The sequence below is a fragment of the Palaemon carinicauda genome, chromosome 8 (genome assembly GCF_036898095.1).
Source record: "Palaemon carinicauda isolate YSFRI2023 chromosome 8, ASM3689809v2, whole genome shotgun sequence".
NCBI classification, from domain to species: Eukaryota; Metazoa; Arthropoda; class Malacostraca; order Decapoda; family Palaemonidae; genus Palaemon; species Palaemon carinicauda.
The window spans coordinates 87,573,959-87,591,405 of NC_090732.1; the positions used below are offsets into that span (position 1 = coordinate 87,573,959).

Below are 17,447 nucleotides of genomic sequence, written 5' to 3' on the forward strand. Positions count from 1 at the left end.
GTAAAATAAATTTTATCATGTTAATGATACACTTGTGTTTCCCTCACAACCCATTGCTGCAGCCTTCCAGATAATAAAGTCAAATGGTTAATCTCTTCTAGAGTAACCAATGCAAAGTTTCCAGAGGAAACAGGTGGAGCTCACACCTAAGCAATGATTTTAAAATCCTGGATAATAAACAGGAAAGAACTCACTTTCCTATCTGTAGGGCAACAGCAAGGGACTGTGCAAGAAAACACAAAAGTGTTAGAACACACAGTGCTGTACCAAAACCCATACTATAGTTTTCCTCTTATTGTATATGTTATACTGAAGAATACTAGTACAGTATAGGAGGATACGTGCCGGCCGGCACACACCATAACTACCTTTAAAGTATACTACTTAACAGCTATAAGGCGGCAGAACTCTGGTTCAAATGCATGTGCCGGTCGGCAGCAATTGCCGGCTGGCAACAGCCAATGTCGGCCGGCAATGGCTGCCGGCCGGCAACTACACAAGGTAGTACCCAGCTGCTGGCCACACTCTTGGTGACCGGCAGACAAGGGCTGACATTAGCCGGCCGGCAAAGGTACAGGACCGATGCCAGCTGGCAGCAAAAGAACCAGAGGACTACACCTGCCCGGCTGCCGGCCTCATAGGCCGGCAGCCGGGTCAGGTACAGCACTAGAAGAAAAATAGGATGGATGCCGGGATAAGAGTGTACACTACCTCCAAGCCCGGCAATCCGAAAGAGTGCATATAAGGAAGGGGAGAATCTAATTCAGGCTTCCTGGCCAATGCCGTTTGGCTCTACAGGCAGGCATGGATAAGGGACCTATACTAGGTCCAATAGTAGAACGGCGCACAGTACTGTAATGGCTAGGCCATTACGGAGATAGAGGGGGAAGGGACAAAAGAGGGTCCTACCAACCTTGCTTTAGAGACGGATCACCCGCAGCCAAGAAACTTATCTTAGCCTAAGGGAGATCTAGGGGGGAGGCCAGCAATACTTGCCAGCCCCCAGAGCACCAAAGCAAGGAAGGTGTTGCCACTCCCAGGGAAAGAAACTTATCCTCCCCCGAGAACAGCAACAAGGACTAGTCTGGTAGATCACAAAAGAAGGAATCATATCCACAGAAACCTTCGGTAGTGACCTAAGGAGGCTAAGCCACCTTTGTCTGTTTCAGGCCAGCGAGGGAGACTCTACCCCAAGCCAGACAAGCACAGACTCAGACTAAAAACTCTGTTGTTCTGTCCCTCTTTGAACCAGACTTACTGGAACAGGAAGGTACAGTAACACCCCAGTATAGTTTTATCGAAAATTAATTTGGAAAAAACCACTTAGGGATAAGCCCAAGGCTTAAACAGAGGGAAAGGGATTGCATACCTTCTCCGAAGAAAAGAAAGCAAGCGGGGAGTATGAAAAAGTATACTAAGGTTCCATAAGCAACTTAGCCTAGGCACCAAGAGAATCGATTACCTAAATCACCGAAACTCACTCGTATACTATCTTGGAAATATTCCACACAATCTTAAATGTATAAAACATAGCCTAAAGCTTCAATAAAAATTTATTACACTCGGAAAAACCAAAATCATGCATGAAGTACTAGGACCAAACGACTAGGCTACATGGCCTAGCGTAGGCCAGAATGGCGAATACTTCGCCAAAATAATACTAAGCACGAAAGGAAATCCTATGTAATGCTAAATAGCTAAAATTTATTAAAGCAAAACAACCAGGAATGTCGCTCTGACTAACTAAACTTATACCTAGCGAGCGACAGCGTCCATGATGCCTCCGGTAGGCTACGGATCTTGTAACAAAGATTAATCCTATTAATCACTCAAAAATTTACCAAGAGCCTACATTTATACATAAAAGACATGGTACTCAACTTATCAGAGGCCGACGAAGACGGAGAAGCCATGAAAAGTAGAATGAATCCAAGATTTGAGAGAAACACAGGAAAAAAAACCAAGTTGGTAAGCTACGCAAAAAGGAATACAGATGGCGCCAGGATTGGCGTCAGGCACGCATACGAATCGGAAGATAGGGAGCCTTGGGAGCGGCTCCCCTTTTTCTTTCCCGAATTCGTTTCTTGCCAATCGCCCCCTGCGAGATGAAATCTCTGTTCGGGATGCAGATTGCCATGTGGCGTGTCAAGAATACGTCCTCTAATATGTCGCGATATCCCTTTCATGAGGGATATTCGCTCCAGGAGTTAGAATTCTGGTACCTTAAGGTAAATTCTCTAGGAATATCGCCGTAGTTGTAATATACCCTAGGAAGCTACCCTATAGGAACTTCCATCAGGACGACATGGCTTGAGCCCAAATATATATATATATATATATATACATATAGATAGATAGATAGATATAGATATAAGTGTGTGCGTATATATATATATATATATATATAATTATGTATTAATATATATAATTACATATATGTATATATACATATATTTAAATTTTATGTAGATTATATATATATATATATATATATATTCATATATATATATATATATATATATTTATATATATATATATGCATATATATAAATATATATAAATATATATATATATATATATATATTTATATATACAGTATATATATATATATATATATAAATATATATATATATATATATATATATCTATAGATATATATATATATATATATATATATACATATATACATATATATAGATATAAATATTTTTTGATAAATATTTTTATATATATAAATTTATATATATATATATATATATATGTATATATATATATATATATATATAGGTTTATATATATGAATATATGTATATATGTATATATATATATATATATAGTGTCTATATATGAATATATATGTATATATATATATATATATATATTTATATATATATATATATATATACATACATATATATTATATATACATATATATATATATATATATATATGTATACATATATAGATTAATATACATACATATACAAAATTTATATATACATATATATATATATATATATATGTATATATATATATTTATATATATTTTTACGTGGATATATATATATATATATATATACTATATATATGTATATATATAAATATATATATATATATATATATAGATCGATAGATAGATGAATATAGATATATGTGTGTGCATGTATATGTTTGTGCGTATATATATATATATATATATATAAATATATATATATATATATATATACATATATATATATATATATGTACACACACACATTTGTACATACATATATGTATATATATATATATATATATATTTATATATATATGTATATATATAAATATATATGATTATATATATATATATATATATACATATATTTTGATTTATATATATATATATATATATATACGTTCATATATGTATATATATAAATATATATACTTTATATAAATATATATATATATATATATATACGTTCATATATGTATATATATAAATATATATACTTTATATAAATATATATAATCATATATATATATATATATATATGGCTTCAAGGTCTGAGAACCAAAATTTATTATATGATGTTGGATCCAGGGTTTAGGCACCAAAATTATATTATAAGATGGTGTATTGTCCGGGAACCAAACCTATGATAAAGTATATATATATATATATATATATATATATATGCAGGGCATGATTAGCAATGAAACTGTAAGAGAGATTACTCGAGTGCCATTCGTGGATGAGATTATAATGACGGGTAGATTGAGATGGTTTGGGCATGCTCTCCGCACTCCTCAAGAGTGTTTAGTTCACCAAATGCTCATATGGGCTACACAAGGCAAGACCTAGGCCTACATGGCTTAGGACTATGGAACTGAGGACCATGTATATATATATATATATATATATGTATATATATATATATATATATATATATATATGCACATAAGTATTGAATACAAATTTTTGGGAGATAAGGCAAGTTACAGCCATTATTTGGTTAAAATAAGAAAATAAAATAAGAGTATTTGCCTTGGTTAATTTTGAGATTCGTGTGTATGTATCTTTTTATCGATGTATATGAGGAAAGTGGTTGTGGGTGTTATATGGGGCTTTATTTTTCTGGTTATTCAATTTACCAATCTTAGAATATGATCGACATTTTTAAAATGTATAATCTTATTCTTCTTTAAAACCTTATTTAATAAATACTCTCCCTTTTCTGCGGGATTCGTATAGTGCTCAGCTCTAAAATGCTCTTCACATAGTAAAAATTTTTTGGTGCTGTTACTGTGACTTCCATCGAGTCTAGTACTGTTGTGACATCAACAACTCTGGTACAATGAATTTTCTTTTCACGATGCGTACCCATCTCTTGCACCTGTGAAATTTATAAAGCAAATCTATTTTTACCTTTTGATGTTTAGTTGAACAAAATAATCCTATGAAGATTATTCTAAGAGTAACGAATATGTTTGTCCTAATTGACAAATATATTATCGAAATAATGCATGAATTGTCGTAATCTATATTTTATTTCAAACACAAAACCACTCCTAGTTGTACTAGAAAGACGTTTAATACAATAAAAAAATTAACAGCTATACATGTAGGTAGTAATGGTGGTGTTATAATTGTATGTTTTGATGACTTCATAAAGCTTAACAGGTTTTCACCACCGTCATCGTGTAGTGTTTGTAATAGATCTAGGAGCACCACTTTACATATCAAATAAGAATCGCGTAGATATCTACAACGATTACGGATTATTATTATTATTATTATTATTATTATTATTATTATTACTTGGAAGCTACAACCCCAGTTCGAAAAGGAGGTTGATATAAGCTCAAGGGCTCCAACAGTTAAAATATCCATTCCCAGTGAGGAAAGGAAACAAGGAAAATTAGATATTAGACACTGTAGTAGATACCCATGAACGTGTGGTATGGTTTTAACCTGTGTCGTTGGTACCTGTTATTTATTATTATTTACTTAACGATTGCACCGCATTGATAATATAATTATTGAATAGTAAATGCACAATAATCAGCGTAATTTCAAATTCAATATCATATGACCGTAAGCTAACAGTTAGCTCCAGCACTCTGACTAGTCAGTACCGAAGACCTTCAATCGAGTCCAACATTACCATCACTGTGGTGACTAAGTTTAATAAGTCAAAAGAACTCCATCATTCTTCTTCTTCTTCTTCGTCTACATCTTTTCCCACTTCTATGTGGGGTCGATGTTTCTGGTCCCACACCTCATCACCGGTTAATCCCTTTGATCGAAGGTCCACCCACCTTTGCTTTGGTCTCCCTCTCCTTCTCGTTCCCTGTACCTCCATTTCCATTACTCACCTCCCAATATACTGTTCATCTCTTCTCAGGGACTCCCTTTTCTCTCATACATCTCCACAGCTCCTGACGTGGTACTCGATTGTCTGCTTTCTCCATGTCAATAAAGACCATATGTAATCCTTTTTGTTTCTCACGATGTTTTTCTATCATCTGTCTCAAAGCAAATATTGCTTCTACAGTCCCTCTTTCTGGCATGAATCCAAATTGTTCCTCACCAATTGTTGTTTCATCTCTGAGTCTCTTCTCAATTATCTTCTCCCATATTTTCATAGTATGGCTTATCAGCTTTGATTCCTCTGTAGTTGCCATATTCCTGGATGTCTCCCTTCCCCTTATAAATGTGAATTATTAAGCTTCTTCTCCATTCCTCTGGCATCTTTTCCTGATTGAAGATCTTCTGTGTCAAGTCCCACAAGATATCTATGCCTTCCTCTCCAAAACTCTTCCATACCTCTACTGGTATATTATCCAGTCCTGCCGCTTTACTATATTTCATCTTCTTTACTGCTTGTTCTACTTCTCTTCTAGTCACTCCTATGGTAACTATCTCGTTTGGGAGTCCATCTTCAAATATTGTTCTTGGGTTCTCGTCATTCAATAGTCCTTCAAAATAAGTTTCCCACCTTCTTTTGATTTCACTCTCTTCTGCTAGAACTATGCCATTGCTATCTTTTATTTGCCTTATATGTGTCAGGTCTTTGGATGCAGCATCTTGGGCCTTAGCAATTCCTAATATTTTCTTCTCTCCTTCTGGTGTTTCCATCTCATTATAGATTTCATTTACTGTCTCTGCCTTTGCCTTTGCTACTGCTCTTCTTGCTTCTTTCTTTGATTGTTTATGATTTTCTTTATCCTGCTCTTGTCCTGATAGATCTGCCTTCTTCTTGGCTTCTTTCTTAGTTTTTACCCGTTCTTGCACCTCATCATTCCATCACCACGAATCTTTATCATTTGGGGGTCTTCTTCCTGATGACTTTCCAAGTACTGTACTTCCTCACCGATCCTTAGAATCACTTTACTATTCTCAGTCCACCATTCTTGTACATCCTCATGTAACCTTACTTCTTCCAGCACTCTTTCCTTAAACAAGACTCTCAGTTCTTCCTCTTTCAATTTCCACAACTTAATCTTTGGGACCATTCTCGCCTTTATACTTCTCCTACAATTCCTTAGTCTGCAATCAATTACCACTAACCTATGTTGCACTGCTACACTCTCCCCATGTATCAACTTGTAATTTCTAACTTCCTTCAGATGGTTTCTCTTACACAGCAGCAAATCTATCTGGCTCCCCTTGCCACCACTACTGTAAGTAATCAGTCTGTTAATCTTTTTCTCAAAGAAGGTGTTGATCATTGCTAGGTCAAAAGCCAATGCAAAATCAATCACTCTTTCTCCCCCATCATTTCTCTCACCCACACCCCAACCCCCATGCACTCTCTCTATCCCTTCCCTACTAATTCCCAAGTGGCCGTTCAGATCTCCTCCTATGATTACCCTTTCCCTTGCATGAATTATTCTAAGGACCTGATCTATCTCATCCAAGAATGTATCCTTCTCCTCTTCTGTACATTCAGTTTGCGGGGCATAGGCACACACTACATTGACTATTGTTGCTCCCAGTCCTAGCTTTAAACTCATAAATCTGTCATTTTTTCCTATTCACCCCAATCAAATTGTCCTTCAACTCTTTCGATAATTTTATTCCTACTCCATTTCTTCCTTCCAAATTTGCTCCACTGTAATATAATTTACAACCGTCACCTAGTTCTCTGGCGTTATTTCCCTTCCACCTGGTCTCCTGCACACATCTTCCTTCTCTCCATGAGGTCAACCAGCTCTCGCCCTTTTCCAGTCATTGTCCCCACATTCAGAGTTGCTACTCTCATCCTCTCCTCAGATATTTTCCTCTGAGCTTGCCTCTTTAACCCAGCCCTCCCATGACTGGGTATCCCTTGCCGATTTTTAGGAGGGATCCAGCGAGGTCCCAACGCGTCGCTTAAGGGGAACGCCCTTGCATTAATTTCATTCTTATACTCACTGACCATACTTATTTTGTGTAATTTTTTAATGGCTGGATGCCTTTCTTGCTACCAACCCTCCCCATTTACCCGGGCGTGGGAGCGGCAACAAGTTGAGGCTGGCTTGCCCCCCTCAGTGGCTGGGTTAAAAATGATTCCATCATTAGAACTACAAAAATATGTCGTCCTTCTAGACATTTTTGTCATTGCAATTACAATCCGCCCCTAAGCGATTACCGTCTGTGTTTTGTTGGTCTGTGGGGGAGGCATTCAGTTGTTAGTTTCCAGGCATGACTACTCAAGATTTCATTGGGAGGTGTTTCGAAGAGCAAAAATGTGTATATATATATATATATATATATACACACACACATATATATATATATATATATGTGTGTGTATATATATATATATATATATACACACAAATGTATATATATATATATTTATATATATATATGTATATATATTTCTATGTATATATATATATATATATATATGTATATATATACACACAAATATATATATATATATATATATATTTGTATATATATATATATATATATATATATTTGTATATATATATATATATATATACAGTATATATATACACACAAATATATATATATATATATATATTTGTATATATATATATATATATATATTTGTATATATATATATATATATATATACAGTATATATATACACACAAATTATATATATATATATATATATATACAAATATATATATATATATATATATATATTTGTATATATATATATATATATATATATATGTATATATATGTATATATTTGTATATATATAAATATCATCCTCATCACCATCATCATCTCCACCTAAGCCTATCAACGCAATGGACGTCAGTTAGATTTCGCTAGTCATCTGTATCTTGAGCTTATAATTCAATCATTCTTCATTCATCATCTCCTATGCCACACTTCATAGTCCTCAGCCATGCAGGCCTCTGTCTTCCAACTCTTAGAGTGCCTTGTGGAGCCCAGCTGAACATTTGGTGAACTAATCCCTCTTGGGGATTGCAAAGAGCATGCCCAAACCATCTACATATACTCTTCATCCCTCATGATCTCATCCAAATATGGCAATCGAGTAATCTCTCTTATAGTTTCATTTCTAATCTTGTTCTGCTATTCAACTCCCAATATCGTTCTGAGGGCTCTGTTCTCAAATCTAGAAAAAATCTATTGGAGATTGTTTCATGGTCATACCATAACTCATGTCTAATAGTAACACCGATCACATTAAACTTATGCTACTCTCCTCTTGGTAAGAGTAGAAGAGACTTTTTAGCTATGGTAAGCAGCTGTTCTGCGAGAACGATACTCCAAAATCAAACCACTTTTCTCTGGTCTTGTATAGTACCATAGTCTTTGTACCAAAGTATTTCACTATCTCGGGTTAGAGCTCTCTTGCTTGAGGGTAAACTCAGGCACTCTTTTATCTTATTTCTCTTCCTCTTGTTTCTTTAATTTTTTTATAGTTCATATATGAAGTATTGGTTTTGATGGTGTTACTGTTCTTAAAATATCTTAATTGTTAATTACTTCTCTTGTAGTTTCCTTATTTCCTTTCTTAACTGGACTATTTTCTCTGTCGGAGCCCTCAGGCTTATACCATTCTGCTTTTCCAGCTAGGATTGTAGCTGAGCAAATAATAATAATAATAATAATAATAATAATAATAATAATAATAATAATAATAATAATCTGATTTTTTCATGTAATTTCACACGATTTGATTTCCAAATTTTATTTAACTCATCCATTGTCTTTTTTTGCTCTTTTCAATGTTTCGCTAAGCTCTAATTCTAAACACCCTGTATTGGAGATCATAGATCCTAAATATTTAAATGATTGTACCTCATTAATCCTTTCTCTTTCCAATGATATCACATCTTCCATTGCATACTCCGGTATCAGCATCTTTGTCGTTCTCACATTTATCGGAGGATATTTCATTCATTCTGGTAGGCAAGCAACGCTTACTGGAATACACACACACACACACACACACACAAACACACACACACACACACACATATATATATATATATATATGTATATATACACACACACACATATATATATATATATATATATGTATATATATATATATATATATATAAATATATATATATATATATATATATAAATTGAGAGAGAGAGAGAGAGAGAGAGAGAGAGAGAGAGATATATTGCTAATTCGACCAAGAGGCTGGAAAAAACGCAAGAAAATCTAAAAGATGGAGTAGGGAAATTTGAAATAAAATAAAGTCGTATGTACATTTAAGCAATATATCTTATGCTGATACTAGTTAATTCTGGAAGTAAAAGGGACTGCAATTTTCATGAGCTTTGTCATATTTGAAGCTATTAATGACTGGTTAAAGAGAGATTGGGGTTTATAGATCGACGTTTGTTTTGTGTTCCTGAATTCCTGTATTAAACTGGGGAAATGGCAGCAAAGAATCAAGACTTGTGTCATACGTAAATACTCATTAAATTTGTCGTTGTGCAACAAGACTTGCAATATAAATTGTAAAATAACTTTTTTTTTTCCTTTCTCTGTTTATTAAAGTCATAATCCAAACTCTATCCTATAATCTATTGTTCAATTTAACACAAGAATTTTCAATCAGAAGTAATTTCCTACTCAAACACGATATAATTATTATTATTATTATTATTATTATTATTATTATTATTATTATTATTATTATTATTATTATTATTATATATTACTTGCTAAGCTACAACCCTAGTTGGAAAAGCAGGATGCTATAAGCATCATGGGCTCCTATAGGGAAAATAGATCAGTCAGGAAAGGAAATAAGAAATATACCACAAGAGAAGTTTAAGAATGATAATATTAAACAAAAATTAATCATATATAAAATATAAGATGTTCAAATAACAAGAGGAAGAGAAATGAGATTGCATAGTGTGCTAGAGTGTACCCTCAAGCAAGAAAACTCTACCCCAAGACAGCGGAAGACCATGGTACAGAGGTTATAGCACTAAGCAAGACTAGAGACCAAAGGTTTGATTTCGGAGTATCCCTCTCCTAGAAGAGCCGATTGTTACAGCTAAAGAGTCTCTTCTATCCTTACCGAGAGGAGAGTAGCCACTGAACAATTACATCGCAGTAGTTAACCCCTTAAGGGAAGAATAATTATTTGGTAATCTCAGTGTTGTCAGGTGTATGAGGACAGAGGAGAATATGGAAAAAATAAGCCTGAACACTCAGTGTATTTGTGTAATCAAAGAAAAAAAAAAAGAGCCGTAACCAGGAAGTGGGATCCAATATAATACTGTCTGGCCAGTTAAAGTGCGCAATAATTCCCTAGTGTCTTGTTTGCGCGGAAGACTATCTTCGACTGTTGAGAGTGAGTAGGCATTTTCAGTATGACCATACATCGTTTTGTTGCTGTTCATCCGCCCAAGAATCATAAGTACCTCTGATGGCTTTGGCATTTTTTTTTTTTTTTTTTTTTTTGAGAATCTATTTTAAAATACGATTCCTATTATTTTTACAAATGATTACTATGTTTTAATATTATCATTAACATTTAATATTTTAAATGAAACCTTTCGCAGAAGCCCTTTAAAATAATATAAATGAATGTAATCTACATATAACATATGCTATGAGCATAGCATGAGTATGGGTGCTTTTTTTTTTTTTTTTTTTTTTTTGCACGCTTCTTTTGAAAGCATGTGTCTAGGAGAATCTTTACGCTGTCCTACTGAAGTAAATAAATTTCATTGCTTAAAATCATGTGTGAGAAGCTTTGAACTATTATCATTAATCTTGCAGGATCAACGTATGACTCTGAGAAAAACCCTCGCAACCCTCATTTGGGTCGCGACCACAATGCTGAGAACCACTGTCCTAAGTACTGAAATTATCATGGACAATTTCTATGACTTTTTTAAGATTCTTTGTTAAGAGTGTTGAAAATGGTAGCCCTATGTGCCACTACATATGTTAATACGAAAATACCTTGTAATTAATACTTTAATATTAAACTAAAGAAAACCTGATGTGAATTTTTTATATTGGCTATTCCCACAAAAAAAAAAAAAAAAAAAAAAAAAAAAAAAAAAAAAAAAAAACTTTATTTTATAAAACCGAATAATCTCAATGAAATTCCTTGAAAGCTTTAAAAAACAATTCAATGGGAAAAATATTTTAGTTTTGCAGCTAATTATCGCATGTGTTGGACATATCTGGAGAAAGTGGAACACGAAATTTATCTTGAAGGCTATCGCCTGGGAAAGTAAAAGTGAGTTATCAGCAATGAAAGTTAAAACGGGTTTTTATCCAGATTTATTAAGTTGGTCGAGCAAGAATTATTCTGTTTGCGGTTTTTCTGTTCTGTTTTATATTATAGCTCGAGTTTACTATTCAATATCTCAGATACTTTTTTGATTCGCTTTCAATTTGCCTGCCTTATCTAATCAAGTAAAGTATACCGATTATTTTATTTTCAATATATCTTTTACATTTGTTCTCTCTCTCTTTCTCTCTCTCTCTCTCTCTCTCTCTCTCTCTCTCTCTCTCTCTCTCTCTCTCTCTCTCCAATTAAGGATTAATTATCATCGTGGAATAACCATGTCTGATAAAGGCAGTAATTTTCCTCACTCCCAAGATAACTCTTTTAGACAGGGTTAAACCAGGCACAAAAATGTTTGATAAGTGAATAGAGAAACAAATATTTGGAAATAGTGTCCATCTTGGGCCTTTAACTTTTTTTCTCGAACCCAGATGCGTAATTCCATATTTTTATTTGAAAGTTCCCAGTCAAAATGTTTATCGGTTATTTAAGCCGCCTGCCTCGATGGTCAATAAATAGGAGGAAAACGGTTCTTACAGATAGTAATACTGTGACTATTTTCGACTTGTATAATTTTGAGAGGGGTGCCAAAGAAATTTTTACTGATATTTCCGGGATTAACTTAAAGGTCCCAGAACCTAATTTTCATGATTAAACCGTAAACCCAAGAATATTACGTAATAAGTAATCAAAAACATTAATTCAAACTCAACCGACCTAGAAGCTCAAAGAGGTAACTAACTGCTAGAGCCTGGATGGGGTTTGAAATGTCTATACAAATATTGTAAATTTATGTGGATTTTGTAAAATGAAACATATCATGTAAGCACTTTGCCAAAGTAAGGGGAAAGATTTCCGTCCTGATAAAAGTGGAGCTTTCCTTCTAGTTTTTTTCCATGCCATTAAATCTTATGCACTTGCTCTTAGTTAACAGTAATTACAGAAAATTAAGATAGTGGACAACTTCTACTGATATTAGATAGCGTTGGTTTGTGTTAGCAAAGGATAAGTGTAAAAAAATGTTAGGCAGAAGAGAGAGAGAGAGAGAGAGAGAGAGAGAGAGAGAGAGAGAGAGAGCCATGGTATAGATGGGTGTTTCGTATTTTGGGAAGACTAAATTCAAGAAGCATCGGATTAAAAGTGACTAGTATAAGAGCAAAATTTAGTAACGATCTTCAAAGGCCCAGGCATGAAAGAGAATATTTTGGGTAGAATTTTCTTCTATGCTTGGCTTGATTTTGAGTAAGAAAAATTGTAGTTTGGCCAAGTAATTTAAATACGAAGATGGTTAGTTGTAAAGGAGATAACGTAATGCCTTGAGTAAATCATATTGAGGAGGTTCTTGAGAAAAACTTTTGATATAAGGTTGGTTATTATGTGCTTCTATAATGATATGTTTACAAGAATTTGATTTAAAAGACAAGATAGAAGAATATTTAGTGCTAGTGTAGCTTTTATTCTACCCACACTTTTTGTTCCTACCAAATATAGCCTGTATGCCACCCAAGTTTTGGGTGAGGAAAATTTGGTAGGGAATCGCTAAGTAACGGTAAAACTAATCTTTTTTTTCTCTCTCTCTCTCTATTCATTATTCTCTGGGACGCATAATAAATTCACGGAAATTACAAAAAATATCGGCATCCTATGCTCCTGAGATAGTTTTCATTTGTTTGTTGACATTCTACGAATCGCAGGTTTTCGCTCCTATTCGTTCGTGTGACCTGGGTAAGGGATCGGGAGCTTGCCCCCCGGCTAGGTCTGCGACCTGGGAACTACTACAGTAGGTTAGCTTAGATGGGGTGTGTTAAGTTCTGTGCCCTTTTTAATGTATCCCGAAATTTGTATAATTTGGACGGGACAACATTTTCTATAGAACATGTTTTTCCTATAGTATATACACTATAATATATTTTTTACCTTTTGCAATCTAAATAAATACTCTTCAAGTAAAAAAATAAAATTGGCGCTAATGTATTTTTCCTCTTTTCTCACATAAATCCTTAGAAGGATGCAAACTACATTCTGAATATCCTGGTAGGATACAATCTACACTAGCACCGAATATTTTATTGTACTTTTTATGGCTTTTCAGAATTAATGGGTAAATATGCGATACCATATTGTTGATGTCCATACATGAGCAACACTTATCAAGGGGTCATTGAACATTGCGCTATGATGATATGGTTTAACGTGATAGAGGCACTCGAAAAGAAACTCGTCTCAGCCGCTACTGTTGACTAATAAAGGAAAGCGGCTACCTGCCGTTCACCCGAGGTATGTCATGTGCCAACCAAGTGGATTTTTAACTCATTCTGTAGGTCTTGGGTTTAACCCTTTGAACGCCAGTGATCCTAATTTACATCCATTATGTCTACTCCCTTCAGTGCAGTATGAAGCAATTTACGTTCAGTAATTACCAGTTTTTCCTTTCTTTTATTATTGACGTACATGGAAATTTTACAAAATATGCAACATTGTATATAAATGGAGATGGAATTTATGCAATTATGTGATATCAAATATACAGTCCTTTTTTTTTTATAGTTTTTGTGCTAAGATATGTTAGGAAAAATGATCCCCCAAATAAAGACAAGGGCCCGAGTGCCAAATCATATGCCTCGAGTTTGGGACTCAAAGATTAAATGAGATAGAAGGTTGAAGGGCAGAAGGGGAGTGAGATCTTGGCAAACGAGAAAATTCTGCCAAAGCATAATAAGAATTATAATGAAGCCTGGAAAAAAAGAGGATGAAGGGGAGACTTTGGAATCTTGTTGAATTTGAGAATGAATTTTGTATATCAAAAGATGTGCATCGATTAGACAGTCTGGAGACAATGTAGTCTTATACCAGTGTAGTAAGAATTGTTAAACGTTCAAAGGTGTGGATAGAGAAGAGGCAGGATTGATTCACGCACAGAAGTTGATGGTTGTAAATATAATAAGGTTGTAGAAATGACTGCTTCAGAAAAAAAGTGGCCAAGGGTCAATATGATAGCAAGTGAACTGTTACAAAGTATAGGTATTCGTTTTATTGATATGCTAACAAGAGTATCTAACGTATGTTAAGATGAAAAAATTATCATAATGAGCAAACGAGGTGAATAATTTTGACTACAAGAATTACTCTACATTACATCAAGGACTATTAGGATTCACGGTAGGATTTCTTATTTAGGGACTATGATGGAACATAAAGAAACAAGATTGAGACTTCAACCACGGAATAAGGGGAAGGGTACGGGTGATACGTCCTGTACCAACCGTGTGTCACACGATCGTACATAGTTCATTTTGAGCTTGTATCTTCGCTCTCCCCTCACACTAAAAATAACCTGAAAAAACATGTCTGTTTTTCTCAATGGTAACGGTGTCGATTTTTGAACAGAAAATTTCCAGTTGTCTTGAGCTTTTGTATATAAAGGAGAGTGTTCTATAATAAACTTACTCAGTTGCTTCCATCCTGTCTTTGAATCACAACCTTCTCTCGGCCCGTCACATTGGTGACCCCGGAGCGACTCGCTCTTTCCACCTCTCACCGTTACTATGACGCCCTCAAAGCATACCTTCTGCAGCAGTACTCGCCGTTGCCAGCAGCCCGTTTAGTAAAGCTTTTTCAACTCTCAACAACCGTTGGGGAACCAAAGGGCTTCGCTCACCCTCAGGGAAATGACCAGTATCACTCGCCTGAAACCTGCCGCACATGGCTCTCCTCGTGAGGTGAATCTACTTCGTGCCATTTGGGTAAGCCGTTTACCCGAAACTGTATGCGCTGCCCTACCCGATGTCTATATTTTACCCATAAAGGACTTGATGACCAAAGCCGACGCCCTTATGGACACCCACTTCATGACCTTCACGACATCCATCAATGCCTCCACTCCTGGCGAAGAGGACACCCATTCAACTTCAACCGAAGCTGACGTGAATGCTGTAGGACACACACGCCTATGAATGCCGTAGGACACGCCTATGAATGCTGTAGGACACACACGCCTATGAATGCCGTAGGACATACTCGCCTACCCCTTGACGAGCCAGAGCGACGACAAAGCCACCCATCATCCACCACTCGCTCACGCCCCAACCAACGACATCTACAGCCACTCACTGCCGCTAATCGGCGCAGTTTTTGCTACTACCACTCCAGATTTAGGGCACCTATTTAACACGTACAGTATGTCATTTTTAGGGGGAAGCCATGTACCAACCGTGTGTCACAGGATCATATATAGTTCATTTTGTGCTTGTATCTTCGCTCTCCCCTCGCACTAAAAATACTCTGAAAAAACATGTCTGTTTTTCTCAATGGTAACAGTGTCAATTTTTGAACAGGAAATTTCCTGTTGTCTTGAGCTTTTGTATATAAAGGAGAGTGTTCTATAATAAACTCACTCAGTTGCTTCCATCCTGTCTTTGAATCACAACCTTCTCTCGCCCGTCACATTGGTGACCCCGGAGCGACTCGCTCTTCCCGCCTCACACCGTTACTATGACGCTCTCAAAGCATACCTTCTGCAGCAGTACTCGCCGTCGCCAGCCGCCCGTATAGCAAAGCTTTTTTCAACTCTCTCAACATCCGTTGGGGGACCAAAGGGCTTCGCTCACCCTCAGGGAAATGACCAGTATCACCTCGCCTGAAACCTGCCGCACACGGCTCTCCTCGTGAGGTGAACCTACTTTGTGCCCTTTGGGTAAGCCGTTTACCCGAAACTGTATGCGCTACCATACCCGATGTCTATAGTTTACCCATAAAGGACTTGATGACCAAAGCTGACGCCCTTATGGACACCCACTTCATGACCTTCAAGACATCCATCAATGCCTCCAGTCCTGGCGAAGAGGACACCCATTCAACTTCAACCGAAGCTGACGTGAATGCCGTAGGACATAACGCCTATGAATGCTGTAGGACACACACGCCTATGAATGCTGTAGGACACACTCGCTTACCCCGTGACGAGCCAGAGCGGGTGACAAAGCCACCCATCATCCACCACTCGCTCGCGTCCCAACCAACGACTTCTACATCCACTCATTGCCGCTAATCGGCGCAGTTTTTGCTACTACCGCTCCAGATTTAGGGTACCCTATTTAACATATACAGTATGTCATTTTTAAGGGGGAAGCCATGTACCAACCGTATGTCATACGATCATACATAGTTCATTTTGTGCTTGTATCTTTGCTCTCCCCTCGCTCTAAAAATACCCTGAAAAAACATGTCTGTTTTTCTCAATGGTAACGGTGTCGATTTTTGAACAGGAAATTTCCTGTTGTCTTGAGCTTTTGTATATAAAGGAGAGTGTTCTATAATAAACTCACTCAGTTGCTTCCATCCTGTTTTTGAATCACTTCTCTCGGCCCGTCACAGTCCATATGAAACGTTTGATAGTGAGAGAAAAAACCTCTTTACTGTAAAAGCTCTGACATGAAGGAATCTGAAAATGGTATTGTGATATGTTATATAGGTAGTGAGGATGCAGGGTGTGAATAGTAGTTTGTTGCAAGTGATGAAAAATATTAGGTTGTTTTGGAATATGCAGATAAAACTTTCTGGTATAAATATAGGTAAGGACATTATCAATATAGAAGTTAAATATTTTCATCTAAAACTTATAAGAGATATCAAGAGATATTGATTTATGTTTGTGAATGGTATAATAAATTAAATGGGTGTTTTCTTGGGAT

The 17,447-nt window shown here is 35.6% G+C and overlaps 1 protein-coding gene across 1 annotated transcript; it reads right to left on the reverse strand.

The window, feature by feature from the left end:
* Nucleotides 1-5,602: 5,602 nt before the first annotated feature.
* Nucleotides 5,603-6,121, reverse strand: LOC137645355 (uncharacterized). Its single transcript, XM_068378166.1, has one exon. It carries the CDS (start codon nt 6,119-6,121, stop codon nt 5,603-5,605), a length of 519 nt encoding a protein of 172 aa, XP_068234267.1.
* Between the last annotated feature and the right edge of the window lie 11,326 nt (nt 6,122-17,447).